General features: G+C 37.6%; 3 protein-coding genes and 1 long non-coding RNA gene across 6 annotated transcripts; 1 reads left to right on the top strand and 3 right to left on the bottom strand.

The window, feature by feature from the left end:
- Positions 1 to 3,001: 3,001 nt before the first annotated feature.
- On the bottom strand, positions 3,002 to 5,432 carry LOC112191664 (pentatricopeptide repeat-containing protein At3g56550). 2 transcript variants are annotated; one of them, XM_040515959.1, is made up of 2 exons: positions 3,331 to 5,432; positions 3,002 to 3,238 (listed from the first exon to the last, which is right to left on the bottom strand). In XM_040515959.1, the coding sequence occupies exons 1-2, from the start codon at positions 5,109 to 5,111 to the stop codon at positions 3,199 to 3,201; spliced, it is 1,821 nt and encodes a 606-aa protein (XP_040371893.1). In that variant the 5' UTR covers positions 5,112 to 5,432; the 3' UTR covers positions 3,002 to 3,198. The 2 variants fall into 2 exon arrangements, with proteins under 2 accessions (XP_040371893.1, XP_024186823.1); XM_024331055.2 differs by lacking the exon at positions 3,002 to 3,238 and having other exon boundaries at positions 3,282 to 5,432.
- A 145-nt stretch (positions 5,433 to 5,577) lies between these two features.
- Positions 5,578 to 7,464, bottom strand: LOC112191666 (F-box/kelch-repeat protein At3g23880). Its single transcript, XM_024331056.2, has 2 exons — positions 7,280 to 7,464; positions 5,578 to 6,735 (listed from the first exon to the last, which is right to left on the bottom strand). The coding sequence occupies exon 2, from the start codon at positions 6,732 to 6,734 to the stop codon at positions 5,628 to 5,630; it is 1,107 nt and encodes a 368-aa protein (XP_024186824.1). The 5' UTR covers position 6,735; positions 7,280 to 7,464; the 3' UTR covers positions 5,578 to 5,627.
- Positions 7,465 to 7,872: 408 nt separating this feature from the next.
- Positions 7,873 to 13,460, bottom strand: LOC112195432 (flap endonuclease 1). Of its 2 annotated transcripts, XM_024335870.2 has the most exons (18): positions 13,269 to 13,460; positions 13,065 to 13,181; positions 12,912 to 12,970; positions 12,709 to 12,768; positions 12,537 to 12,590; positions 12,384 to 12,432; positions 12,244 to 12,291; positions 12,047 to 12,112; positions 11,892 to 11,942; positions 11,523 to 11,642; positions 11,366 to 11,450; positions 11,151 to 11,232; positions 10,115 to 10,229; positions 9,961 to 10,017; positions 9,828 to 9,874; positions 9,692 to 9,746; positions 8,910 to 9,097; positions 7,873 to 8,211 (listed from the first exon to the last, which is right to left on the bottom strand). In XM_024335870.2, exons 1-17 carry the CDS (start codon positions 13,278 to 13,280, stop codon positions 8,924 to 8,926), a joined length of 1,251 nt encoding a protein of 416 aa, XP_024191638.1. In that variant the 5' UTR covers positions 13,281 to 13,460; the 3' UTR covers positions 7,873 to 8,211; positions 8,910 to 8,923. The 2 variants fall into 2 exon arrangements, with proteins under 2 accessions (XP_024191638.1, XP_024191639.1); XM_024335871.2 differs by lacking the exon at positions 8,910 to 9,097 and having other exon boundaries at positions 13,269 to 13,446.
- Positions 13,461 to 13,977: 517 nt separating this feature from the next.
- Positions 13,978 to 25,277, top strand: LOC112195101. The gene is made up of 5 exons (XR_002934345.2): positions 13,978 to 14,056; positions 24,077 to 24,121; positions 24,236 to 24,280; positions 24,382 to 24,704; positions 24,797 to 25,277. It is a non-coding gene; the product is annotated as an uncharacterized LOC112195101 (long non-coding RNA).
- Positions 25,278 to 26,877: the final 1,600 nt, after the last annotated feature.

Genomic DNA, 26,877 nt, shown 5'->3' with positions numbered 1-26,877 from the left:
ATAACTCGATCGAGGCCTCACTGTGAGCATTAGGTTTCTGAAACAAGTAAAGAATCGGAGAGATCTGGTTCGCCGCCGACGAGATAGTTTTGACCAGAGCTTCTTCGTCTTCAAGTGAGGCGGCACCGTTTCGAGTCTTTGCATCGCTCAGATCGATCGGAATTTCATTTTGTAACGGAAATTTGATTTTTGAAGTTTTGAATTTCTTAGAGGAGAGTGTGAAAAGCTTTGAGGTTCTGTTCGGTTGAGAGAGAGAGAGAGAGAGAGAGAGAGAGAGAGAGAGAGAGAGAGAGAGAGAGAGAGAGAGAGAGAGATTAAGAAAAGAAAGAAAAAAACAAAAAAAAAGAGGAAGTAAGGGTATGATAGTCATTTTGGATCTGTTGTGGACTTATCGTGTGAGGATCAGAGAGAAGAAGGACTAACCTGTTTAATTTAAAAGGTGAGGGACCGAACTGTTTTTGGTAGCAAAGTACAGGGAGTAACAAATATTTAATCTAAATAAAAAATAAAAATAAAAAATAAATAAAAACCAATCGTCAAAAGAGAAGACCCAATACTAAAACAAAAGAGAAAAACTAACTAAATAGACCCAAGCCCATACAATAAAGGCCCAATCTCTAGCTCAGCTTGGAGAAACCCTAGCAACCTCTATCCTAGCAATCCCACCGCCACCAGGTTCACTTCCATCACCGATCCCAAGACCAGCCACCACTTCGCCGCTACCTCCGTGACCTAGAGAACACCGCCATCACCACACAGGATAAACTTCGTGCACCACAGATCTGCCAAAACCATTTCCAAGCCCCTTGGTTCGACCGTTCGTAGTAGAATAAGGGGAATTCCCAAACTAGTCGGACTCGACTAGAGAATAAGCAAGCCCACCTTTAGCCATCTCAAAACATCGTCGTCGCAGTGAGGTGAAAACGACCACTTGAAGCCACCATGGAAAAAAGACAACAGATCGGGCTTTCTACTCCGATCCCACCCTTCCCAGCAATCACCATCACTAACTTTTCCCATACAACCAAAGTCATGTTCCATTGGCAAAGCCAAATCAACCACGCTTGAGCGACCTCTGTCGTTTATGAGGAGCAAACAATTGAAAATCTTGGAATCAGCAAGTGCAACAAGAGAAGGAGGAGGCCCAAGCCTGAGGAGAGCCCCATGAAAGGAGGAGGCTAGCTGAAGCTTGAAGAATTGTCGTCGACGACCATCCACAATAAACCCTAGCATAATGAGAGTGCTAGGTCAGAAAGTATTTGAGATTGTTAGTATTGATTAGTAAAGCTTTGCTCCAAGATGAATGGAAATATGTGAAGACTACCTAAAAAAAAATATATATATTCCCACATGGGAAAAAATGTAAAAGAATGAATGTCCCTTAATATAAAGGGTCCTTGACCAACAGCCTCAAAATGAGCTAAAGTTATCCTACTTACCCCAGCAAGAAATTTTTATCCCTTAATCAAATTAATAAACCCCTTGATCTCTCTCTCTCTACCCTGCAAAGCTCCAACGCCAACTCTGCCTACTACTAGACTTTGACCGCCCACCACAGCGTCGTCACCAGCGACTGGCTCACCTAGGCTCAGACCGCCGTGGCCAAAACCCCGACGAACAGGGGTCGGTTGTTGCCACCGTTAACCTCGACTACCGTCGCCGTCGACTGCATCTCTGTCTCTCTCTCTCCTCCCTCTCGCCGTCGTCGTTACGTGGTCTTAGTTTCAGAAACAGCATCCTCGGGTTTTCCAGAAACAGCTATGGATCTTCTTCTGCCTTCTGCTTGTTTACTGCTTCTACCTCCCTGTGTCGCTTTACAGAGAGAGCTTCGAATTACAGAGAGCATGGCCTCCAAGAGCTCTACCAGATCGAGCTCAACGACCTATTCGTACATACGGAGCTTGATTAGTTTGACTTCCAAGACTGATATGAAAGCGTGCTTTCCAAATTAAACACCGAATAGTCCAGTATTGGATGCCAGAAAGGTAAATTTCATTGGATTTTGTATCGGTTTTGTTTTATCCGTCGCTAATTGTATCGAATTGGTCTCTGTTAAGTTTATTTACTGGCTCTACTGTGGTGTAGATTTGAAGTTGTGGTAATTGTGAACCTGCTGTTAGAATTTGACTGTCAGTAAATTTGAAAAAATTGTACAGTATGATTATGGTTCAATCTCGGAGTTTTGTAATTGCAATACTTTGATTTTCGGTTCACTGTTACTTCTTTTTTTTGTAAAATGAGACTATTAAAGTTCTATTGGAGGGCAATAGACGGCTATTGGGGGGCAATAGACGGCTATTGGGGGGCAATAGACGTTTTGAATTGATGTAATCTCCTTGTTTTTTTTTTTTTCTGTAATCAAAGTTTTATTTGTCTAAATTTAGGGAGAATAGTTCCCATTCTGGCAACTGAAAGTTCTATTGGGGGACAATAGACGTCTATTAGGGGGCAATAAATGTCTATTGGGGGCAAAAAACTTTCCAATGAGATTTTCAGCAAATTCTGATGGGCGGTAGCCGATTACCGGAATCCGGCGACAGGTGGCCGGAATCCTGCGAAAGTTGACCAAAATCCGGCGACCGGTGACCGGACTCCGGCGGCCTGTGATTGAGCTCCGGCGAAGTTTCCCATTGTTTCTCTCTCTTCCATTTTCTCTCTTTCTCTCTAAGTAACAAAGGGGGAGGGTAAAATGGTATTAAAAAATTTAAAAAAAAAAAAAAAACTTAATGGGGTATTAGGGAAGACCTCCTTATAGTGTTTTGGGAAAGATGGAATTAAAAAAACTTAATGGGGTAAGTGGGAAAAAAATCTCTAAAAATAGAGTAAATGGACAAAAACCCTAATATAAAAGGTGACTTCTTCCTTTTTAATATATTCTATTACATTCTTACTTAGGCTGCAAAGAATAAACATATAGTAAAACATATAAGTGGACGTGATACTCTCCTCAAAATGAGAGATAAACCACTATACATTTGTGTCCTCACTTTCTTACCCTCTCTATGCCCCTGATCCAAGTAGGATCATTTTGCGCTGTCATTGAAGAAGCTCCTGTTACTTTCTTGTTGAATGTACAAAATGACTTCTCTTTTTGGTAAATTGGGGCCAAAGATTGAAAAGATCATTAGGGAAGAGGATTCGACGAGGCTGTTCAGGATTAGAACCATTGTTCAAGAAGAATACAAAATCGTAACTAAATCAAAAACCAAAAACGGAGATATCATGGACAGCTTTCTTACTGAAAAAAAAAAAGAAAGAGAAATCAGTTAGGTGAGCCCTAATCTTGCAGATTATAATCAGATGATTTAGAATTTTAGATCACTCACTCACCAATAGTCTTTACAACTACACAATCCACCCTTGAAGTGATGAAACCGAACTCGGTCCCTAACAATTATTTCTCGATTAAATGCTTGGGAAACAAATTTTGTAAATGAATGGCAATCTCTACAAACTCTCAGGTTTTTTACTATCCGTAAACATGTTCCTTCTGGAGTTCTTGCCAAGCCAAAAGTAATTGCCAGCTTCTCACTGTGACATGAACCTGAAGTTCCCGAACAGTTGGTGTCTATGGAGGTAAATTCACAGGCTCTGATAAGAGATTCCTCTTGCAGATAACCATGTAGAGCAGCTCGTTGGACTACTACCTCCAATTTTCGATAGATTTCTTCAGTATCTGGATGTGACTTGTCATCCACTACAAATTTGTGAACCTGATCGCCAACTTCAATCCAGCTCCAACCAGGAGCGGTCCTCACTCCCTGGTTTTTAATCAATTTTCTCATCCTTGAAACACCATCTGCATCTTTCGCCCTAAAATAAATAGTGGCAAGAAGTACGTAGTCCCCTGCATTTGATGACCCTAAACGGATTAGATTCTTCAAGGCAACTTCTCCTATTTCCACGTTTTTATGAATCTTGCAAGAGCTGAGCAGAGTCCGCCATAGAACTGGATCATCCTGTGCATGTGATGCCCTAATAACATGAAGCGCCTTCTCGAGCTTCCCAGCTCGACCAAACAGATCCACCAGACACCCATAGTGCTTAATTCCAGGTTTGATATTGAACTTGGAGCTCATCATATGGAAGTAATCAACACCCTTCTCTACTAATCCTTGGTGACTACACCCACATAACAAACCGAGAAATGTGATGGAATTCGGCTGCACACCTGCCATCATCATCTTCTCAAAAAAATAGATTGCTTCGTCCCCTCGACCATGTACTCCATACCCAACAATCATGGAGTTCCACGTAAAAGCATCCCGCTTTCTCATTCTCTCAAAGACACAAAGAGCACCATCCAAGTCACCACATTTTGCGTACATATCTATAAGCGCATTGCCAACATAAACACTTCCCAAAAACCCCTTCTGACGAGCAAGTTCATGCATTGTGACTCCGGTGTTCAACGCACCCAAGTGAGCACAAGACGAAAGCAACCCAACAAGAGTGAACCCATCAAGACCCACATTTTGATTTCTCATAAGACTAAATATATTCAACGCCTCATGGTGAAGACCCGCTTGAGAGTAGCACGAGATCATGGAATTCCAACACACCAAGTCTCTCTCAGACATTTCGTCGAACACTCTCCGTGCATTGTCGACTGACCCATTGCCAGCATAAGACTTCATCAAATTGGTGCAAACAACAACGTCCATATCATAACCATGGCGAACCACAACTCCATGAACCTCTCGGCACTTGCTCTCTGCCCTGACTCTCTCGCAAGCCTTGAGCACAAACGAGAAGCTAAACGTGTCGGGTGGGGAATCGGAAGCGGAGGAGGACGAAAGCATGTGGTTGTAGTAAGAAATGGCTTGAAGAGGAGATGGGCTTTGGGAGAAGCCTCTGATCATGGAATTCCAGTCTTGGGTTTGTGGGTTTGGGATGTGATAATGGAAGAGCAGCTGAGCGTAGGGTAAGCTGCCTGAGACGGAGACGGCGCAGAAGTTGAGGAGCTTGCTGCAAATGGAAGGGTGGTGTTGAAGACCGTTGGTGATGACGTGGGCGTGGATTTTTCTGAGCCTTTTGAGGGTGTTGCATCCTTGCAAGAGGGTTAGGATGGCTTTGGTTTTCGAAGCTTGGAAGGTATGGATTGTCGACATGGCATGTATGTTTCTCGATTGAATTGACTCAATTTTGGGTGAGGGTGTTTAAACTGTTTCTATCTAGATCTCTACAAGCTTTCCACAGCGTCATCAAACTCATCTTTTGATTGCAAAATAGTATTCGAGTGATTTCACATTTACTGACGGATTGTATGTGTGTTTCGAAGTTCACTCAGTGTCTCCTAAGGTTTTCAAATTGAATTGATATATATGTGTTGTTCAATTAGGCAGTACGCAATGAAGGGATCGACAATAACTAGCTGGAGTTGGATTTGCATACATATATATCACCTTTCACAACTATACATATTGAGTGCATCTCCTTCATAACGAAAACACAATCACAACTTAATTAGCCAACCCACGCATTTGCTTTCCTGTCACTACAGATAAAACTAAAACAGAATATAAAACTTTACTAAGAGCCCTACTATCATGATCACAGATTAGGAGAAACAAAAAAGAAGAAAACAACCCAAGAAGTGTTTTTACCATGATCAACTAGTATTTATATTACATATCAAATAAAACTAAACTTTCAATGTAAGTATGTACGCTTAAATAGGAACTGATTCGAATTTTCTGAACCTGTTTGGATTCAAGATTATAAAACGCCAATTCGCCATCAGATGAATAATCTTCTAGTAAGAGCTCATTATCCACACTAAAGCCCCAAATGACATGATATACTTGAGGAAAATAAACAGTATGCAGTTTCTTAAAATCCTGTTCTTGCAGAACCCAGAAGTCGATAGAGTCACAGCCAACGTCGTTATCCAGTTCAACTTTGACATGAAGTAGGCAAATCGATTCTTTGTACACTTCGATATATGCATCCCAATCATCACTCAAAATCGTAATTGGGACCGCTAGCTCTTCAAATTCTTCATTGTTAGTATCAAACAACACAACCCTAACCATTGAATCTTTGGTGGCAAGCCAATATGCCATTCCATTCCAAAATTCAGATCGAGTAGAAAACTTCATGGTATTGAGCCAAGGTGGAATGACTTGAATAATCTTCCAAGAGTTTGTGCTAAGAGTATAAACCTCCATTTTGATGGAACCAGGCAGCATCATCCTTATCACCTTATAGTCATTTAGTTCTGGGTGGAATCCAAATAAGAGAGGGATATCAACATGCTTGGGAAAACAGTCCACACAATAATGATCGAATCTTGGTTGTGGAAGAGTCCTGAATTTCCTAACAGAGGGGTTCCATATGTATATAGGGCTGTTTGAATCCATTACATTCCCAGCAAGACACAGTAAACCGTTTTTTGAACCATATATCTTGAAGTAGTCTAGTCGGGAATTATAGTCTAGTTGGGGATGAAAGGGAGGTTTTAACTCCAGGGACTGCTCAAATCTTTCACAATGAAAAAGAGAGTAACAAAGCTCAACCTGGTCAAAACTTGAGCGGTCATCCGTAATTAGATGGGTATGGGAATGTTGTCTGATATGTGCTGTAACAAAACTTGAGCTGCGAATCAAACCCCTCCACCGCTTGCATACACACTGAAACCGAATGAGAGATTTTACCGGGAGTCTTGCTAAGATTTCCATGTGGAGATCTTCAGTGATGGAACTGGCAACATCCTCCCTGCGTTTGTTTCTCATCCTGAACAACATAATTATTAAAGTATGGCCAAGAAACGAAAGAGTGAAACTGAAATCTTGCAAATTGCAAACACAAGAATCCATCCAATACACATGTTTAACAAAAGCTCTCGTATGTTATCCGAACCCAGCACCAAGTTAGCAAAACGTGAGTTTGTTTGAGTCAGACGATTGAGAATTTAAGATACACGGAACAAGCGAAATATATGAACATCAGCATATTAGGATTACGGTATTATGTCAGAAGATCTGACATAAACATACAAAACACATGCATGTTCAATCAAAATTCTCGTACGTTCTCAGAAAAACTAAAACATATCAATCATCACATTAGCGTTTAGAGGGTAGCAAAGTGGAGATCTGCAATTCTGCATTAGATATTTGTGGAGCAATTTTAGAAGCGATTATAGATAATTCTTGTTTGCTAGATAAAGCAGTTACCGAAGGCCGAATGGAAAGCAAAACATAATTTCCAAATCATGCAAAATATAGAAAAACCCTAAACGGGGCCGCCGATCGACGAAACAGAGAGCGTAACGTACCTGAGAACTGAACTTCTCAATCGACTGTGCCGCTGTATATCTAGAGATATAAGAAGGATAAAGGTTATACGTAGAGTGGGTGGCTATTTCAAGATTCACCACAATTTTATTTATATTTATTATATCCTACAAAATATAGATGAAAATTCTATTGAAATCTCAATGTTGTCATCATGAACTACATCAGGTATAATGAATTGGTGTTCCATATTTATTTACACGTATATCCATCTTTCATTCTCGAATCTCCATGTCTTCATCATATAGAGTGGGGGGATTTTAGGGAGGATTAAATGCACCGACATAAATGGATGGTTAGATTGCATTAAATACACTTTTATATTATTAATAAAAATATTAATTATAAATATCAAGGGTTGAGATCATCTTATAAGTGTTGGGTCATTTGCACCGTCAGTGTATAGAATAATTTCCGGGGGAAAGTTATCCAAAGAAAGTGGGCCAACAACTCTGATTTTTTGTTTATATTTTTGTCCACCATGGTCCATTTATTACTTCTTTCTTTCATACGTTCTTTTTCTCATATCACAAAATGTAACAAGCTTTATATATTAACATATGAAGCATAGAAAGGTTAGAGAAACTTTTTCACCAAATGCAAAACAAGAAGTACATAGACTGGGCCATTGACTTCCCATTAATCAAACTGAAATTTAAGCAGAGTACAAAAGTACCTACTTTACAATAATCCTCCAAAAACCAAACTAGTCTCCCGCAATCCTATTCAAACATAAGAAAACAGACGAGTGCACAAACTCACAAAGGTAATTTGCGCGAAATTCAACCGATCACAATACAATCTCAACTCGTCTTTCATAGGCCATTAGCCAATTCAACTATTTCTTCTTTCTGCCACCACCGCCCTTTGCCTTTTTGTTACTAGTTTCTTTAGCAGTACTCTGTGGTGTTTCCTGTTACAAGGATAAACAAACGTTGAGTCTCCTCATAAACAATCTCAACGGAATATATAGAATTTAACTTCAATGGAATGCAGGAGCTAGATTTAAATTCAAGAGTGGATTTACACAAGATGCAAATATGTAAATTGAAAGTAAACATAACTCCAAAAGGCCAACAATATAAACGCACAGCTAAGAAAAACTATATCCATTAAAAGTCAACATACATAAGAGAGGACACTCAGAATGACACTGTTAATAGGAACAGAATACCTGACATAGTTTATGAAATCTTATAATGAAGGAACCACAAAGGACATAGAGAGTGACAGTGATAGCTTTGCCACTAACCAACTTAAGTGCATGTTATTTAGAAAAGGTTGCCTGCAGCTGACCTAAACCTCCAGGCGACCTTTGCTACAAATTTCTACTTGGTGTTGTGATGGATATGTAAGTGCATTTGTGACAGGCAACCAAGAGTGAAACATTCAGTGCAAAAGGACTTTCACAGCCAAGGGTTTCTGCTAACAGCCAGAAATTGATCCCAAGAAGCTACAACTGTAAAAACTTCAATGACATGATGAGTTTCTATACAGTTCCCTGTTTCTAGTTGTGGCAGATTATGACAACAATTGATGTTTTGTTTCCTAGAATAACTGTCATATGAATTAATAACATAGGAATAAGCAAAATTGTCTCTGAAGGTTCACCAAGGTTTTCAGCTTCATGTGCTAAAACAAACACCTCTGGATAATGGTATGAGATGATTGGCGCCCAAATTATAAATTGGCAAGCTTAGACTGCCAATGACATTGGGCCTAGATGAGTTACAATCTTGTACAGAGAACATCTGATTCTTGATTGCCGGTTTGGGGTGTTTAAGTACACATTTGCTATCCTGTCATCCAATGTAGCAATAAATTATGACAACCTATCGAGTCTTTTTCCAGCATAAGCATATTGCTTGCAGCCTAAAAAGATTTCCCATTCAAGCTCTTCAATAAATGTGCAAATAATCGAAGTCTTAGTACTTCAGACTAAAAAGTACAAAAGATATGTAATGCAGATGAAATGCGGACCAAAAACAAAATCTTTGAGGACCAAATAGAGCACAAAGGCACATGTAATGCAGATGAAATGCGACTTGGGCCAAGATATGACGAAGAAATCTGAAGCATCTTGACGCATTTCATACTTGAATACGAACCCCATCCCAGTCACATATGGAACAGAAAACAGAACCAGCAAAGGAATACTGAAGTGTTGTCTACCTCTAAACCAGACAGAGACACAGACAGAGACATAGCCACAGACAACCAGACAGAGACACAGACAGAGACATAGCCACAGACACACAACAGAAAACAGAACCAGCAAAGGAATACTGAAGCGCTGTCTACCTCTAAACCAGACACAGACACACACACACACACACAGAGACAGATATAAGCAGAAAAAAGATGGGAGCTTAAAAAGCTGAATGGAGCAATACCTTCCGTTTAAGGGGTACAGATGTGGTAGCCGTTGGCTTGAAAAATGATTCAAGTCTGTAAATGATAAAATGAATGATTAAAACCCAATGAAAAGGAACTCTTAAATCCAAATTCATTTGTGCTAGAATCACATACCTGCCCTGTGATGACTTGTTCTTGGCTGCTTTAATCTTTTCTATAGCCTGATCAATACAGAAATCAATATAAATAAAGCTAAAGATGCAACTTGATCTGAAAAGAGCCTGTATATTAATGAGTGGGAGCACACCTTAGTCACTCTGTCACTATTGAATCCATTTTCATTCACCAAAAAGGAAATCAGCCCCTATACAAACAACATGCCGATTAAAGTACTTTGACTTTCAAGAGTCAAAACTAGATAATGGGTTATCATATAACAATTATCAATTGGGATTTCATACATCTTCATCTGGAGCAGTCCACTTAAGCTCCAGTTGCTCGTCATCGGTTAAAGCAACTGGTACCTTAAAAAGCTGCCTAGCCTCCTGATATGGCCAATTATCCGGTATTTGGTACCTGAAAATACAAGGTATCTATATTTATAAAATAACACAACACTGGTCAATATATGAACAATGTAACCAAGAAAACAAATTCATTATTCTTCCCTCCATAAGTAATGGTCATAATAAAGACTACTTTGGTGTGATAATAAGAATTAATGATGACAATAAACTCTCAATATGATAAAACACCCATTTGATCCCAGAGTACAATACAACTCATTTGATGTAATAATCCCATGAGAGAAACATTGCACTAACAAATAGAACTTGATCCAAATTCGAGCTCAAACATGTCCAAGTAAACTAGCAAAAGACGATTAGAATGTAGCTCTATTACAAATGTACTTGAATAATAACATGAGATAAGAATCAGTACTCCAGCATATTTAACCAATAGCCTGAAAAACATATTACAAGTATAGAAATGGGCTAAATACTATTGGTTACTACCCTGTGGTTTAGGTCCAAAATCAATTCAGTCCCTGGACTTCTAATTTCATCAAAAACACCCTTGTACTTTCAATTTTAATCTAATAGGTCCAATTTGTTATATTTTGCTATGGGTTCAACTTATAGTTGGATTATTTAATGAAAAACTTTTTATTTGATAGATTTCTAGTAGTGAAACTCACTCCTAAATTGACTATGCATGCCACCTCAACACCACATCATAAAACATAGGTCATATATGAGTCACGTCAACAAGTTAAATGACTCAATTAGCAGAAGACTAACATATTGGACCTATTAGATCAAAATTAAAACTGCAAGGGTGTTTTTGATAAAATTAGAAGTTCAAGGACTGAATTGATTTTGGACCTAAACCACATGGTAGTAACCAGTATTTAGCCCTATAGAAATCCTTCTTCTTCTTTTCATAAAGTAAACTTTCGGAAAGTCATTAGTTGTGTTAAAACAAATGAATTTTGACCTCTCTTTGTTTATGTTCTCCAGTATACTCTCTATGGAGCCATGTTGGCGGATGAGCTTCAAAGCTGTCTGACCTCCAATACCTGAAGCATAGAATAGTAAGGCATGTAAAACAGGATGCATAGCCAATATTTCAAGCAAGCTATAGAAAACAAGTTTTAAAATAAAATAGCAGAGAAAGATCAAGTCAAGAAACTGAATTTGGAATTTAAATACCTCGAATGCTGTCACAATAATCACATCCAGAGAGTATGCACAAGTCAATGAATTGATCCATAGTAAGGTTTAGCTCCTCCAAAACCTGAAAACGCGATCATCACTAGAACTGTGAAGGAAATTTTAGTTAACCGTGAGTCTTAAAAGTTGTAAGCACCTTAGCAACATCAAATTCCATGACTGGGATTTTTCTTGAGCTAGGATCCATCAAATGGCGAAGAAATTTAGGAGCTCCAAATGTTAGGGAATCCATGTCTTCTGAGGCCACAGCATAAACCTGTAACATTGAAAGTTAACTATTATCATAAATATTAAAATCCCTATGGACATGTCAAGGCAATGGAAAGAAATGATGCCTTTTAAATGTACACAAGTTAATGGCAAAAATACTCCTACAGAATGAAGCCTATTTCAAAAATGGGATCATTGATACAGATGATATAGAAATATAGGAAATGAAAACCTAAAGTAAATGTACTCTTATAAGGTTCCTAAAAGACAGTATAACAGGCTGAGAAATACTTGCCTTTCCTGCCTTGCAAAGTACAGCACACTGTGCCTCTGCTTCCGAGGGAGCCTGTGAAAGTCAATACATCCAAGTAAAGTATTACAAACATTTACTTGTGTATCGAACTGAAACTCCCATATGCAGCAGTTTACTTGAGATAAATAATGTCCAACCTCAATTACAGGTACACCCATGAGCCTTAAAAGTCTTCTGCAGTCTTCATTGTGCTGCTTTGTCACCTGCCAAGGCATAAAATATATGACCTCAAACCTTCTAATTCTCATGTAATGGATCTAAGTGACAAATACAAAGTTCTGGCATGCTAACTACGGTACAGATAGTATGAAGGAAGTAGAAGCAATGAGCTCACCTTTACCGTCCGTTTACTGAATTTCTCAATGTCTTCCTTAGTGCCAGACTGCAATGAGTCAATAACAAGAAAAGACAACTGTGAAGTACAATTTCTGGTTTCTCAAAGTTACTAATCCAAAATCAGAAATACACACATACCTCTACGGCCATCGCCAAATCTTGAGTAGCATCAACTCTCTTTGAGTAACTGCAAAAAATAAAAAATAAAAAATTGCAGTACAACAAGCATTATTGGACAAACCACATCAATAAATAACACATGCTTATGGAACTAGGCGGTAAGAAAGCTACCGCTTTGCCAGCTCTTGGCTTTTCAACTCTGGAGGCTTCCCATCGAAAACATAGCTGAAACAACATATCAACATAGAAACTAGTCATTCCATAGTTTGAATTCATGAGTGCAGTAGGAGGGACAATCCAAAGACTAAAAAAAATAAAAAAACAAGGGTAAAGAACAAATTACACCGGCTTAATCCCAGCTTCCAGAAGCCGAATAGTCCGCGAAAACATGCCTTGGAGATGACTACATTGTACCCAGAAAACGAAACCCATGTCATTACTTGCAAAACCAAATGTTTCTAAGACTATAATTAAATCAATTCTCAACCCAAATTAGACTAAAACTGGCCTATGTCATTCAAAGCTAAGAACTTTAAAAAGGGTTACCTAGTAACTTCACCAGCCTCATTAGTGAGCATCTCAGTCCCAGTTCTTCCCACAACAATCTACACAATTTCACACACACCCACATCGAAAAGAAAGCTTCTTTAGCCAAAATACAGACCCAAAATAAAGAAAAAGGAGTAGCAGAATCCATACAAGGAACTGATAAATGCTCATGCTAGCATCGATGGCAATCTTGCGGCCAAAATAGCTCTCGAATTTCTGCTCTTTCATGCACTTTGGGGCATTGTCCGCCAACAGCTTCGTTAAACCCTAATGGACCAATTTCATGAACATAAAAATGGCAAAGTAATGAATCCCAGAAGCAAATTAACAAAAAGAGGTTGGTAAAGTTTGTACCTTTATACCCATTAGATGTAGCAAAGAGAAGAGGAAGAGGAGTAATATGAAGAGAGAAAGGAGAAAGCTTTGGGTTTGAGGTTAGGGATGAAACTGCTTCCCGCCTACTCCCAAACAAGTAAAACCAGCCCTCGTACACGACCAAGATAGTGAAGACACTGACTACATCTATTGGGTCTTAAATAACTTGGGCTACCTGCGTTGCTGTTTAGGCTCTTAAGTAAGTTGGGTCACACTTGCACTTCAGTGAGCACTCACAATATTTTGACCGACCCAAATCAAACCGGAAATTTGGTGTCGAAATCGGTTTCCTTATTGAACTTTTAGGCCAGGCGGCCAGCCACACCCATAAACAAATAAGCCCGAAAGATTGTGTATATGAAAATGGTAGGAGTGCTCTAAGGGTGCGTTTTGGGGGGGCTTTTTTGCTCCCCTGCTTATAAGCAACTGACCTGTGTGCGTTTGGTAAACTTGCTTTTGCCCAGCTTTTGGCAGAAGCCGCTGCTTCTTTTAGTCGAAAAGCCAAAGCCAGCAACCCCATGCTTTTAAAAGCCAGCGCTGGCTTTTCCACTGTAGCGGGAGTTACTGTAGTTTAATGAACATTTCGAAATACCGGGTTGTGCCCTCTCTTCCTTTCAACAATTACACCACACTGCCATCAAACCCTTATCTTCCATATTGAAAAGTGAAGCCTCCAGCCTCCTGACTGCCTCCTCTCATTCGTGTTCGAAGCCTCAATCCAATCCCCAGATTTTCGTACCAGGCTCTGAAAATCGAAAGCTCTGCAGGTAATAACTCCTCCCTTTTCCATTTCAGTTCCTATTTCACCTTTCATTTCTTGTGTTTGTTCATGATAGTTAATTTTTAATGCCTTGCTTGGTTTTCTGATTGGGAATGTGATGGCTTGTCTTTGTTGGTTGAGTATTTGTGTGGATTGCAAGTTGCAAATTGTCTGGGATTTGCTGACAATTACAAATCTGGGTTATGGTCGATTTTGATTTATTATTTCTTTCAAAATCTGGGTTTTTCTTCTTCTTCTTCGAACTTGTCTGCTCAATGGCACCACTAAGTTTTCGTGTTTGTCTGCTCAATGTTGTGTTCAATCTTCTCCGTTCAGGGAGGAAAATTGAATCGAGTGAATGCTTGTTGGGTCATATATCTGCTACCCTGTGATTTTGCTATATCCAGAATTTTTAATAAAATGGGTCAAATGGGTCTGCTCTATGTCCCTCTTGAACATCCAATCAAGAAATTTGTTGGGTTATCAATATCCTCAAACAGCTCATAGGATCTGAGCCATCATCTTTCATATTCAAACTCTTTCACTTGGAATGTGGTATCTACATCTATCTTTCTTTTTCCTAAACTGTCGATGATAATTGATGTATCATGGAGATATGATAGGAGCATTTTAATGTGATATTTTAATAGTTAATTCCTCACATTTTGCTTAGTTAATTCCTTAACTGAATCGATTTTTAATTCAATTTCTATTTTTAGGTACATTGGAGTAAATGAAGGTGAAATGAGCGTTAGGTCCATAATTACCTGGAAATGATGGAGAAAAATGGAAATGTACTAAAAGATCAATTTTACACATATTCCTACTCCGGCTAGGAGAAACCAAGCCAAGCAAAGAAGAAGGAGCGGCCGCCTGACCAAATGAACTTCAAATGAGCTGAAACCTTCCAGATCCATTCTAGACATCCAAAGGATCATTTCTTATGAAGAGTGCCAGAGAAAAATATGAGTGGAAGGCCTTCAAACAATCAGCCCAATTTTCTACAGAAGCAAAATCGGAAAACTGGACCTGTAAGAGGTCCAGCAGCATTTCCGGCCCAACCACATGGATTGAAGCTCTGAAAATTTTTCAGGATGATCTACACTCATAGTGGAACATTTCATATGAAGAAGTCGAAGGCATATAATGAAGTTGTGTTGGAGAAATAATTGAAGGAATAAAGGGAAAGAAACTGACCTGAAAACAGCTCAACACCACATATTCATGTTTCCCACCCACATGAAGAAAGCTAGATGCTTTTCTCTTTTTCCTTGGATATATTTTTTCTACAATCTCTTTAATAGATCATCATCACTTCCATGTTGCTGCACCATCATGCTTTGCTTTCATTTCATCATTTCTCTTTCTTTTCCATATTTTACAAATCACTTTCATACTTCACTTTCATTATTTTTCTTCCACTCATCATTTCACTCTTCTTTTTCTTCCCTATATAAACACCTTCTCCTCTCATTCTAAAAGACATTCCTTCATCCATTTCATCTCCTTGTCTCACCATTTCCTCTCCATTTTCCTTAGTCACCATTTCCTACCAATTCCTTCATCCATCTCATCTTCTTTGTCTCTCCATTTCCTCTCCATATTTCTTTTTCATTCTCTAGTTTTCTTGTTCCATTCTCTAGTTGCAAAGTTCTGCGTTTTCAAGCAAGGAGAGGAAGAAGAAGAAGGAGCCGTGAAGATCATATCCTCCATCATCCACCTTGAAGGCTTGCTTCCAAGATTCAAGATCCAACCATCTAGCTCTCCATCTCCATCTCCCCTCACGGTGTAATTCATTCTTTTTCCTTGTAATGATATTTTGTTTTCCTTGTTTGAATTTTTGGTTTCCTTGTTTGATTTCGTATGAACTTGTTTCTAGTTAACAATAATGTTTAGGGCAAAGTTTAAGCCCAATTTCTATGTTTAAATAAAGTTTTCGAATTCTATAATTGTGATTCTAAGTTGCTTATGTGAGTTTGTTCGATTAAATTTGCTTTACAGAAAACTTTTATATGTTTATCTTATTTGGGTCGACACTTATAGGATTTGCATGTAATTGGTGCTAGGTTTAAGAACATGAAATCGACTTTTCGTTTTGTGTAACTTGAATCAAAAGTAGTAAAGGTTCTGGACAAGAATCGAATTTAATTGAAGAGGATTGCAATTAGGTGGACTTTTCCATAACTAAGTTGTACACTTGAGTTGATAGCCTTTCTCTATGTCTAATGCGTTGAACATGACATGATTGACTAGCTTTCTAGGGCTTGATTGCATGTTTGATAGGATTAATCTAGGTGCTTTCGCTTAGGTTAATTAGCATTGAAAAGTAAAATATGGTAAATCATTTGCTTTCGAATGTTTCACATGATCAACTCCTCTCTCATGACTTTGAAGAACAATTATAGGGTTTGAATCGAATTTGATTACATGGAATTGATTTTGATCTTTGTTCCTTGCGTTCCACCCTTGTATATATGTTTTTACATTTTCTTTATTTTATTTATTTTAATTTTAATTTTAAGAATCCTAATTCCCCCCCTTATTTGTGTTTACTTGTATATATTTATTCTTTATTTTATTTTTGTAAATAATACTTTATTATTTTAATTCTTTATTTGTTTATACAATTGTATATATTTATATTCTTTATTTTATTTTTGTAAATAATACTTTTCTTTATTTGTTATACAATTACAGGTGTACCCTCAATCCCCGGATAGAACGATCCCTATTTGCTTATACTACTAACGATATTTCAGGGTTAAATTATGCGCTTGCTTTTGAGCGCGTCAATTTTTGGCGCCGTTGCCGGGGATTGAAAAATCACTTGCTAAATTGTGTCATTTATTGTATATATTTGTTGTATATAAATTGTTTAAAACTTAGTTTAAATATTATTTATATTATTGAACACGAATTTTAATTGTAGGTTGTAAATTGAGAGGAATAGGTGAAGTCTCTTTTGTTAATATTGGCCTAAACCCCTTATTGGTACCTAGCTCAGGTCCCTTAAGGTTGAGGGCAGCCTTTATTAACACTTGTTGAACTGTCTTCACACTTATGAACTTTTTCATCTTAGTAAGTATAGCCTATGTGGAATGGTGTCTAGGAAGGGGACAACGTTCATGACGGGTTTTTGAATCCAGAAGTGCTTGCAAATGGGCCTAAACCACTATGTGGGAGTAGCTCATGCCAAAATGGATTTTTCCTCTCGTGTTCGTCCTCCCCCACCTGGCCATTTCAGTAAGGTTGCCCAAACGATTTGAAAGGGAGTTTGTGTCTAGGCGACTATACTTGGGCCGCACGTCCACTTGATTTACCACTTGGAATTTGATTCGATATCAATAATGTTTATAATAAAAGAAATACTTGTGAATACTCTATACGTGTAAATTATTTTGTTGTTTCACACTTTAAACTTGTAAAAATACTTTTCACGTTTTTTTTACTCACTTGAGTACTTAACTTGTGTCTTATGTACAATATACTTGTAGTTTGTAATTAATAGTTATACTTGTTTTTATTTTGTATTTCTTTGTTAATTATAGTTACTAACTTTATTTAATGTAGGTACCGTCTGGCTGCAAGACGTAAAATACAAGCGCTACTTGGGAGGCAACCCAATTCAGAATATAATCAGATTTGCTTTCTCTTTCCCTATTTCTTTTTATTTTTCAATTTTTCTCTATTATTTTTACTTTAGGATTTGTTTTCGTAAATGTCTTCTATCTATGCTTACTTATTACATTGCATGCTTTTAATTGATTACATTGAGGATAATGCAATATTTAAGTGTGGGGGAAGAGATTTATATTTTTGTCTTTCATTTTGAGTCCTATTTATATATTTGTCTTTTATTTTTGAGTCCTTTATATAAAAAAATAAAAAAAATATAAAAAAATAAAAATTTGCATTCATTCAGTCTTATTAAATTCAGCTATTTACAAAAAAAAAAAAAAATATTTTAAAAAAAAATATAATAATAATAATAATAATAATAAAAATACTAAGCCATGTCTGCATCTCTGTAGGAGTTGAGACTGAGCTCAAGGGAAATGTGAGAGCCACCGCCATAACTGCCACCTCCCTCAGAAGTAGTCTTCATGTTGCCCAAGATGTCCTCACCATGCATGGGGAATAGTGGAAGGGTTTCAATCTCCTGGTGATATTCTCCTCGTTGTTCCATGATCGATCCATCAGCACCATAGCCGACACGTGACCCAAAGTTTAGATCAATGGATCTGTCAGTGGATCTATCATTACTAGTAGAACCAGTGGAACCAAAATTGAGATCGAGAGATCCACCAACCGGAACGTTCCGAAATTCCTTCAACTTCTGCCTCTCACGAGCCTTGAGGTTCTGGAACCAAAAGAAGACGTTTTTGTCCTCGATCTGCCCATACTGTTTTAGATGAAGGCAGATCTCTTGAATCTGCTCTGGAGTTGGGTACTTAAAACCCTTATCATAGTAAAGGCCCTTGAGGATTCTTAGTTGAGGCGGTGTGGGAGCCCACCGGTTATTAGTCCCGGCTGCTTGGTTGTTTCCTCCATCCTCGATTTGTTGCTGGGTCTGTTGCTCCATTAGTTGCAGAGTTCGTGGTTCCATGTTGATGAAGAAAGGATTTGAGTTTCGAAAGAAAGGCTGAAGGGTTGAGAGAGAAAGACTGGAACTCGGAAGAATTTTCTTTTGGAGTGAACAGTCGCTCAGAATGCACCTATTTATAGAACGAGTGAGCAGATCTCCACCGTTGGATCGACGATCTCTGAGATTAAATCTACGCGTTGGATTAAAGTCACCCGAAAACACGGAAAAGCTGTTGGCTCGTGAAGGACACGTGGGGGAACCAAACTGATCTCGAGGAGCTGTGACAGATAAGCTACAGCCGAAAGCAGGTATGATTGCCGTAAATTAAGGAAAAGAAAGGACGCGTGGGGGAATCAAACGAATCTCGAGGATCCGTGACAGACAAGCTATAGCCGAAAGCATGCCATAAATCCAGGAAAAGAAAGGAATATTTACACGTGGGGGAGTTTCTTGGGCCGTGAACTGTTATAACTCTTCTCCTTCCCGGAGAAGCTTTGTTAAAACCCTGTGCCTGTTGAGATTTCTACCCTATTTTGTGCTTTACATATACATCCTTTTTTGTCTCCTCCAGATTTTACTAAGGTTTGTCTAAGCGTGCAGTTTCAAATTCCTTCTACTTCCTCATGGCTCGAACCAAGGTAACCCCTCGCAGGGGCGTCAATCAACGCCGTGTTCTCTCTTTGGAAGAAGAAGGTCGTCAAGCAGCCACTAGAGCTGGGCTTACTCGTCCATGGGACCATCGTCCTATCCGTGAGCGTACCCGCAGTCCCCCTCCTCTGCCTCGTCGCTCTCCCAGACTGCATCCCGGAGAGTCTTCTTCCTCACCAGCTACTCGTGCTCCTCGGCCTATGGCCACCCTGGAAAGCTTGTCGGATTCGATTGATGATTTGCGTTCCTCTCTCCGCGATGGTATTATGGTGACAGATTGGGGAGTTAATTGCATGATCGATTACATCTCTGAGATGAACTGCTCTTTGATCCGCTGTCACACTGCAATAAACAAGCTTGCTCAGGAAGTCAATAACTTGCAGAGTTATCCTCCTGGGTTTCCTCGCAAGGACGCTACTGCATCACAACATGAGGACCCGCCTCCGAAGGCTGAAACCAGCAAGAGGGCTGCCACTCGCCCGCATACCGCTCCTCCAAAGGAGTAAATGGAGGTACAAGTCTAGGCTGAAAGACTTTAAACATTAAGCGCTGCATGGGAGGCAACCCATTTCAACTGTAGCTGTGGAGGAGACATCAAACGCAGATTTGCTTTCTTGAACTCTTCCTTCTATTTTATTTTCTTAAATTTTAAGTTGTTTTAGGTTTCGTTGTGTTCATTTTCTCTTCTATGCTTGATTTCTGCTTTGCATGATTTATATTTGTTTATACATTGAGGACAATGCATGAATTAAGTATGGGGGAAGGGTTATTGCTTTATTGTGTTTTTAGTAGTTAGTATATAAAAAAAAAAATGAAAAATAGTTGATGTTGGATTGTGTTTTTTGTGTTTTTAGTTGATGTTGTGATACACTAAGGTATATTGGATTAAACATAGTCTTGAAAAAGGGTAGCTGTTTCAGTCCCATTGCACATCGAGACTCCCTGTTCCCGTACCTAAGTGTTGAAATTAATTAAATTGTAAAAAAAAAAAAAAAAAAAAAAAAAGTTCGTTTTAGAGTGATTTTGTGTGTGTGAGTCTTAAGATGCTCCTAACGTCTAGGATGAACATGTCTCCGAATTCATGGCTGAAGGTTTTCACAATCAAAATAGGACTTAATTGAATTCTGTGGTTAATCGACATTGTGATACTTGTATGAAAATTTGAGATAGGATTGTAACTTGGTTCATTAAGCATGCTAGGATTAAGTCTAATTCATTTGACCTGAAGTGAGCTATTGAGCTAAAATACTTTCTTTTCGAGTGCTTATTGATAATTCTAGAATTTCGTGGCTGTATTTGCAAAACCTCATCATTCTTTGGAAATCCAATGATCATGTGCCATAGATTTTAATGGACTAGAGAATACTAGAACTCGACTGTTGTGACTGTCAAAACTTGTATGCCATAATATGCACTGATCCTGGATAGGATAGAAGGCATTAAGGTAACCACCAAAGCCAAACAAGCATGTGTCCCCAATTGTGCCCGTCGTGGGACTCCTTAGAATGAACCCCTTTGAGCCTACGTTGAAAACCTTTATTTCATCACCCTCACTACCCTACCATGAGCTTAGTACAGGATATCTCTACCCTTGTCTTAAGGACTTAGTAGAGCATGACATAGTATGTAGGGGTGACGATGAAAGACAAGTATGGGGTGGGGAAAATCCAAGAAAAAAAAAGAAGAAAAGAAAAAAAATTTTGCCTTGAAAAAAAAAAAAAAAAAAGAGAAAGAAAGAAAGAAAGAAAAGCGGCAAAAGAGAAGAAAAATTGAAAAGAAAACTCTTGGGAAAATGTTGAAGTGTGGTTTTGGACTTGCAAATTTGTAGAAGGCTCAAAGTTGAAAATTATGCCTTTGTCCATTCCCATGTTGGTTAGAGTGAAGGTTTGGCCCAAAACAATGATATTTGGTCTACAAAAATGATGACATAAGGTGGTCCTTATATGCTCTGCTAGGTCCTTAGGATTTTTTGTATCCTTAATCTTCATTTCGAAAACCCTAGCTTAGCCCCATTACAACCTGTTTTAAGTGCTGACTTGATCCTTGAGATGGGCAGTCTTTGGTTAGTGGAGTCAGTTACGCAGTCGAGCTTATGGTTTAGGTCCATTTGTGCACTTAGTCATTTCATGAGGTCTTTAAAAATTCTTCACAAAATGTGTTTATTGATGAAATATGCAAGCTGTTTGTTGCCTTACAATTTGTTCTCTTGCATATATTTGAGTGTGAAGCTTTTAAGCATAGCCATTTCTGAGAGAAAAATCGAGAGTATGCCCTGTGAGTTTGGATTGGACTTGTTCGAAACATGCTATCATTCACTGTATAACTTAAGTTCTCCATATCTTGCTTAGTCATATGAATGTCACAGGTTTATTAACCATGGAATTATCTTTGTGATTTTGATTAAGTGTTTAACGTGAAAGCCATGAGTTTGGAGTCTCTGAGACAACAGTTAGGAGCAATAGAGTCATTTACTTGCTTTTTGTCAAGTCTTTGTTCTGTTTTGGATTTTTTTTTTTTTTTTGTTTTGTTTTGCTAAGGGACTAGCAAAAGCTAAGTGTGGGGGAATTTGATAGGAGCATTTTAATGTGATATTTTAATAGTTAATTCCTCACATTTTGCTTAGTTAATTCCTTAACTGAATCGATTTTTAATTCAATTTCTATTTTTAGGTACATTGGAGTAAATGAAGGTGAAATGAGCGTTAGGTCCATAATTACCTGGAAATGATGGAGAAAAATGGAAATGTACTAAAAGATCAATTTTACACATATTCCTACTCCGGCTAGGAGAAACCAAGCCAAGCAAAGAAGAAGGAGCGGCCGCCTGACCAAATGAACTTCAAATGAGCTGAAACCTTCCAGATCCATTCTAGACATCCAAAGGATCATTTCTTATGAAGAGTGCCAGAGAAAAATATGAGTGGAAGGCCTTCAAACAATCAGCCCAATTTTCTACAGAAGCAAAATCGGAAAACTGGACCTGTAAGAGGTCCAGCAGCATTTCCGGCCCAACCACATGGATTGAAGCTCTGAAAATTTTTCAGGATGATCTACACTCATAGTGGAACATTTCATATGAAGAAGTCGAAGGCATATAATGAAGTTGTGTTGGAGAAATAATTGAAGGAATAAAGGGAAAGAAACTGACCTGAAAACAGCTCAACACCACATATTCATGTTTCCCACCCACATGAAGAAAGCTAGATGCTTTTCTCTTTTTCCTTGGATATATTTTTCTACAATCTCTTTAATAGATCATCATCACTTCCATGTTGCTGCACCATCATGCTTTGCTTTCATTTCATCATTTCTCTTTCTTTTCCATATTTTACAAATCACTTTCATACTTCACTTTCATTATTTTTCTTCCACTCATCATTTCACTCTTCTTTTTCTTCCCTATATAAACACCTTCTCCTCTCATTCTAAAAGACATTCCTTCATCCATTTCATCTCCTTGTCTCACCATTTCCTCTCCATTTTCCTTAGTCACCATTTCCTACCAATTCCTTCATCCATCTCATCTTCTTTGTCTCTCCATTTCCTCTCCATATTTCTTTTTCATTCTCTAGTTTTCTTGTTCCATTCTCTAGTTGCAAAGTTCTGCGTTTTCAAGCAAGGAGAGGAAGAAGAAGAAGGAGCCGTGAAGATCATATCCTCCATCATCCACCTTGAAGGCTTGCTTCCAAGATTCAAGATCCAACCATCTAGCTCTCCATCTCCATCTCCCCTCACGGTGTAATTCATTCTTTTTCCTTGTAATGATATTTTGTTTTCCTTGTTTGAATTTTTGGTTTCCTTGTTTGATTTCGTATGAACTTGTTTCTAGTTAACAATAATGTTTAGGGCAAAGTTTAAGCCCAATTTCTATGTTTAAATAAAGTTTTCGAATTCTATAATTGTGATTCTAAGTTGCTTATGTGAGTTTGTTCGATTAAATTTGCTTTACAGAAAACTTTTATATGTTTATCTTATTTGGGTCGACACTTATAGGATTTGCATGTAATTGGTGCTAGGTTTAAGAACATGAAATCGACTTTTCGTTTTGTGTAACTTGAATCAAAAGTAGTAAAGGTTCTGGACAAGAATCGAATTTAATTGAAGAGGATTGCAATTAGGTGGACTTTTCCATAACTAAGTTGTACACTTGAGTTGATAGCCTTTCTCTATGTCTAATGCGTTGAACATGACATGATTGACTAGCTTTCTAGGGCTTGATTGCATGTTTGATAGGATTAATCTAGGTGCTTTCGCTTAGGTTAATTAGCATTGAAAAGTAAAATATGGTAAATCATTTGCTTTCGAATGTTTCACATGATCAACTCCTCTCTCATGACTTTGAAGAACAATTATAGGGTTTGAATCGAATTTGATTACATGGAATTGATTTTGATCTTTGTTCCTTGCGTTCCACCCTTGTATATATGTTTTTACATTTTCTTTATTTTATTTATTTTAATTTTAATTTTAAGAATCCTAATTCCCCCCTTATTTGTGTTTACTTGTATATATTTATTCTTTATTTTATTTTTGTAAATAATACTTTATTATTTTAATTCTTTATTTGTTTATACAATTGTATATATTTATATTCTTTATTTTATTTTGTAAATAATACTTTTCTTTATTTGTTATACAATTACAGGTGTACCCTCAATCCCCGGATAGAACGATCCCTATTTGCTTATACTACTAACGATATTTCAGGGTTAAATTATGCGCTTGCTTTTGAGCGCGTCAAGATACAAAACTGGATTTGTGGACTTTTAGTTTTTAATTTCTCTCTTTTTGCCAGGTTCTATCCTATGATAAACTCCTTGAGCAACTTGATCTTTCAAATGTATGTGAACTTGAAGACTTTCCTATCAATGAATGCACGTATACTAGAGCTTGTATAATCTAAATTTAAGATGATCCTAAACTGACAATCCTAATATTTGTGTTTTATTTATAGGGCATAATCAAAGGGAAGTTAGATCATTTGAAAAGATCTGTTGAGGTTGAATATGTTGCTTGATTATATTTTCCCTTTCATTATAATTTCCTGGTCACATGTTTTCAACTATAATCAGTAATCTTGACAGTCATTTTTATTTGCAGGTTCAGTTTGCAGCTGGGAGGGATCTGAAACCTGGACAGCTTGGGAATATAATAGAGACCTTAACGGATTGGTTTGTATCCTATTTAGTCATTGGTCCTATGTGTTAGATTCGATCTTCCAAAAAACTGTCTTGCATCTCTCTCTCTCTCTCTCTGTATTGATGAAACTTGGGTTGTTGGACTACATCTATTCCAAATGGTGCCTTTTCTTGATTCTAACTGCTTACAAAACGTATGATTTTAAAGACAGTGTCCCTTTATTTTTTGTATGATTCTATCGGTTCTTCGAAATCCAGATTGGAATTTTCCTAAACCACCACCGGGTAATATATTTAATTACCGTTTTTTTTTTTTGTAAATCTTTAATGCTATGAATGAAGTTTTGTCAAATTTTTAATATGTATTTATTTGACAGGAAAATATTATGTGGTAGATTCGGGATACCCTCAAATGAGTGGGTTTTTGGGACCTTACAAAGGTCCAAGACAACATTTTCAAGAATATCGTAGGCAAGAACCAAGAAATGAAAAGGAGGTATTTAACCAAGCACACTCTTCTCTTAGAAGCGTTATAGAACGCACATTTGGAGTTTGGAAAAAAAAGTGGAAGATTTTAAAGGACATGCCACCATGACACTTCATAATTATAGATTGTCATTGCCACCATGACACTTCATAATTATATACGGAGACATGCACATCGTGATAGGCATTTTGTTCACAGTGAAGAAAGAGAAGGTGATGGGTCAAGTCATGGGATAGAGATGGATGATGATGTAGAAGAAGAATATCATGGTCATGGTGCACAAGAAATGGAAATGATAAGAAATAGCATTACTCAAAGTTTGATGAGTGCACGAACTTGAACATTTGAATGTGTTATGAAATTTTTTGTGGTTACTTATGCAAACCAAAAACCAATTGTTGTTAATGTTATTAATATATTTGTATAAGTTATTTTTAAAATTGTCCAATATTAATCATATGCTCACCATAATTTATAAAAATTAAAAGTTGACAAAAATTAATAAGGACATAATAAAGATTAAAATTAATTACAAAAGCATTTGATCAACATTGTATTATCAAACAATCAAGACAAAATAATCTCTTATGTCCAATTTGGTCATTCCACAAACAAAAAGCACAAGCCAGTTTGAGTTTACCAAACACTTTGCCACTGCTTTTTGCCACTGACAGCATTTAAAAAAAGCCAGTTTACCAAACACTCAGCTGCTTTGCTTTTCAGCTACTTTTTCTCAGAAATAAGCAGAAGCCAGCTTTTCTAAAAAGCACAGCCATACCAAACACACCCTAGAGCTAACTGGTTAGCTTCTTATTAAAAAGCTAATCATCTTTTACACTAACTTTTCGGTCACATGTCGGTATCTGTATCGTTCAGTTTTTAGATCATAATGAGTGGATCGCTTCTGCAAATTTTTCAACCAAATTGATTATCGTTTGGACATTTATAATCGTAATTTACTAATTATAAACACGAATTGTTCATGTTGGACAGATTTAGTTCATCGATTGATTTGATATAGTTCAATACCTAAACGGATCATCAATTTTGCTAAAAATTTGCAAAAGTGATCTACTCATAGGGATCTTAAAACTGAATAGTAAATATACCAATATGTGACTGAAAAGTTAGTCTAAAAAATAGTTAACTTCTTAATACGAAGCTAACCGGTTAGCTCTAGAGCCCTTCTCAAGGGGTAGGGAAACACCTTTGCTAATACAGTATTTGTCGCCAAATGCTTTGCACACAAAAAAGTTATAAAAAAAAAAAAAAAAGTGATTGGTTCTTACTGACGAACTATTTGTCGGAAAGGCTGTGGATTTAATTTACCTTAAGCCCCTGAATTCTCAGGATCAGCACTGCCCAAACGGAATCATCAGCCATATTTGTTGTTGTTCTAATTGGGAAGCCTAATGCTCACTGAAAACATGTCTAGGAGATGACTTCATGATAGGGTCCACATCCACTAGTTGCCTCACATGTACATACAAATATATGACTGTAGGCGACTATTTGCTTGGTATACATCGTTGATAGACTTTCGGATATGTTAAGCTTTTGAGTCAATTTTCTAACATTATATCAAAACGTCGAATCTCTGAGGTCCTAACCTCGAAACCTCTAATTATCTAATATAAATAAGAAGACACTCACATAGTGTGGTAGATCCTTTAACTTTGAATTTGAGGGTGAGACTTACTTCGTAAATTTTCTGCCTCTAAATAACTAATGTCGTATCATCCCTAATTTATTTTTATTTTAAAAAAAAGGCTCGAAACGTCTAACATTTGTTTCTTGTCAGATACCGTTATACCTAGAGCCTGCATTGCATATATCTAGTTAAAGGTGGAGCATGTAACAACTTTAAAATCGGGGCATCCCTGAAAAGCAAAACGTTGAATTTGGATGGAAAAGTGGGGGCATGGTCCTGCTTTAGTTAATGCACAGATTCCAGAATGATTACGGACTATA

This window comes from Rosa chinensis, chromosome 3, assembly GCF_002994745.2.
Source record: "Rosa chinensis cultivar Old Blush chromosome 3, RchiOBHm-V2, whole genome shotgun sequence".
Lineage (NCBI taxonomy): Eukaryota > Viridiplantae > Streptophyta > Magnoliopsida > Rosales > Rosaceae > Rosa > Rosa chinensis.
Note: the sequence above shows the minus strand (reverse complement) of the source record. Positions and strands in the feature narration are given on the sequence as shown.

Excerpts from the sequence above, each read along its gene's own strand:
- LOC112195432 (XM_024335870.2), bottom strand. Across the intron at positions 12,292-12,383 it reads ATTTGGCGATGGCCGTAGAG|TCTGGCACTAAGGAAGACAT; the intron begins GTATGTGTGTAT and ends GACTCATTGCAG. Across the intron at positions 10,230-11,150 it reads GAGAACATAAACAAAGAGAG|GTACCAAATACCGGATAATT; the intron begins GTCAAAATTCAT and ends TTGTATTTTCAG.
- LOC112191666 (XM_024331056.2), bottom strand. The coding sequence starts at position 6,734 with ATGAGAAACAAACGCAGGGAGGATGTTGCCAGTTCCATCACTGAAGAT.
- LOC112191664 (XM_040515959.1), bottom strand. The coding sequence starts at position 5,111 with ATGTCGACAATCCATACCTTCCAAGCTTCGAAAACCAAAGCCATCCTA. Across the intron at positions 3,239-3,330 it reads TGTAGTTGTAAAGACTATTG|TAAGAAAGCTGTCCATGATA; the intron begins GTGAGTGAGTGA and ends TTTTTTTTTCAG.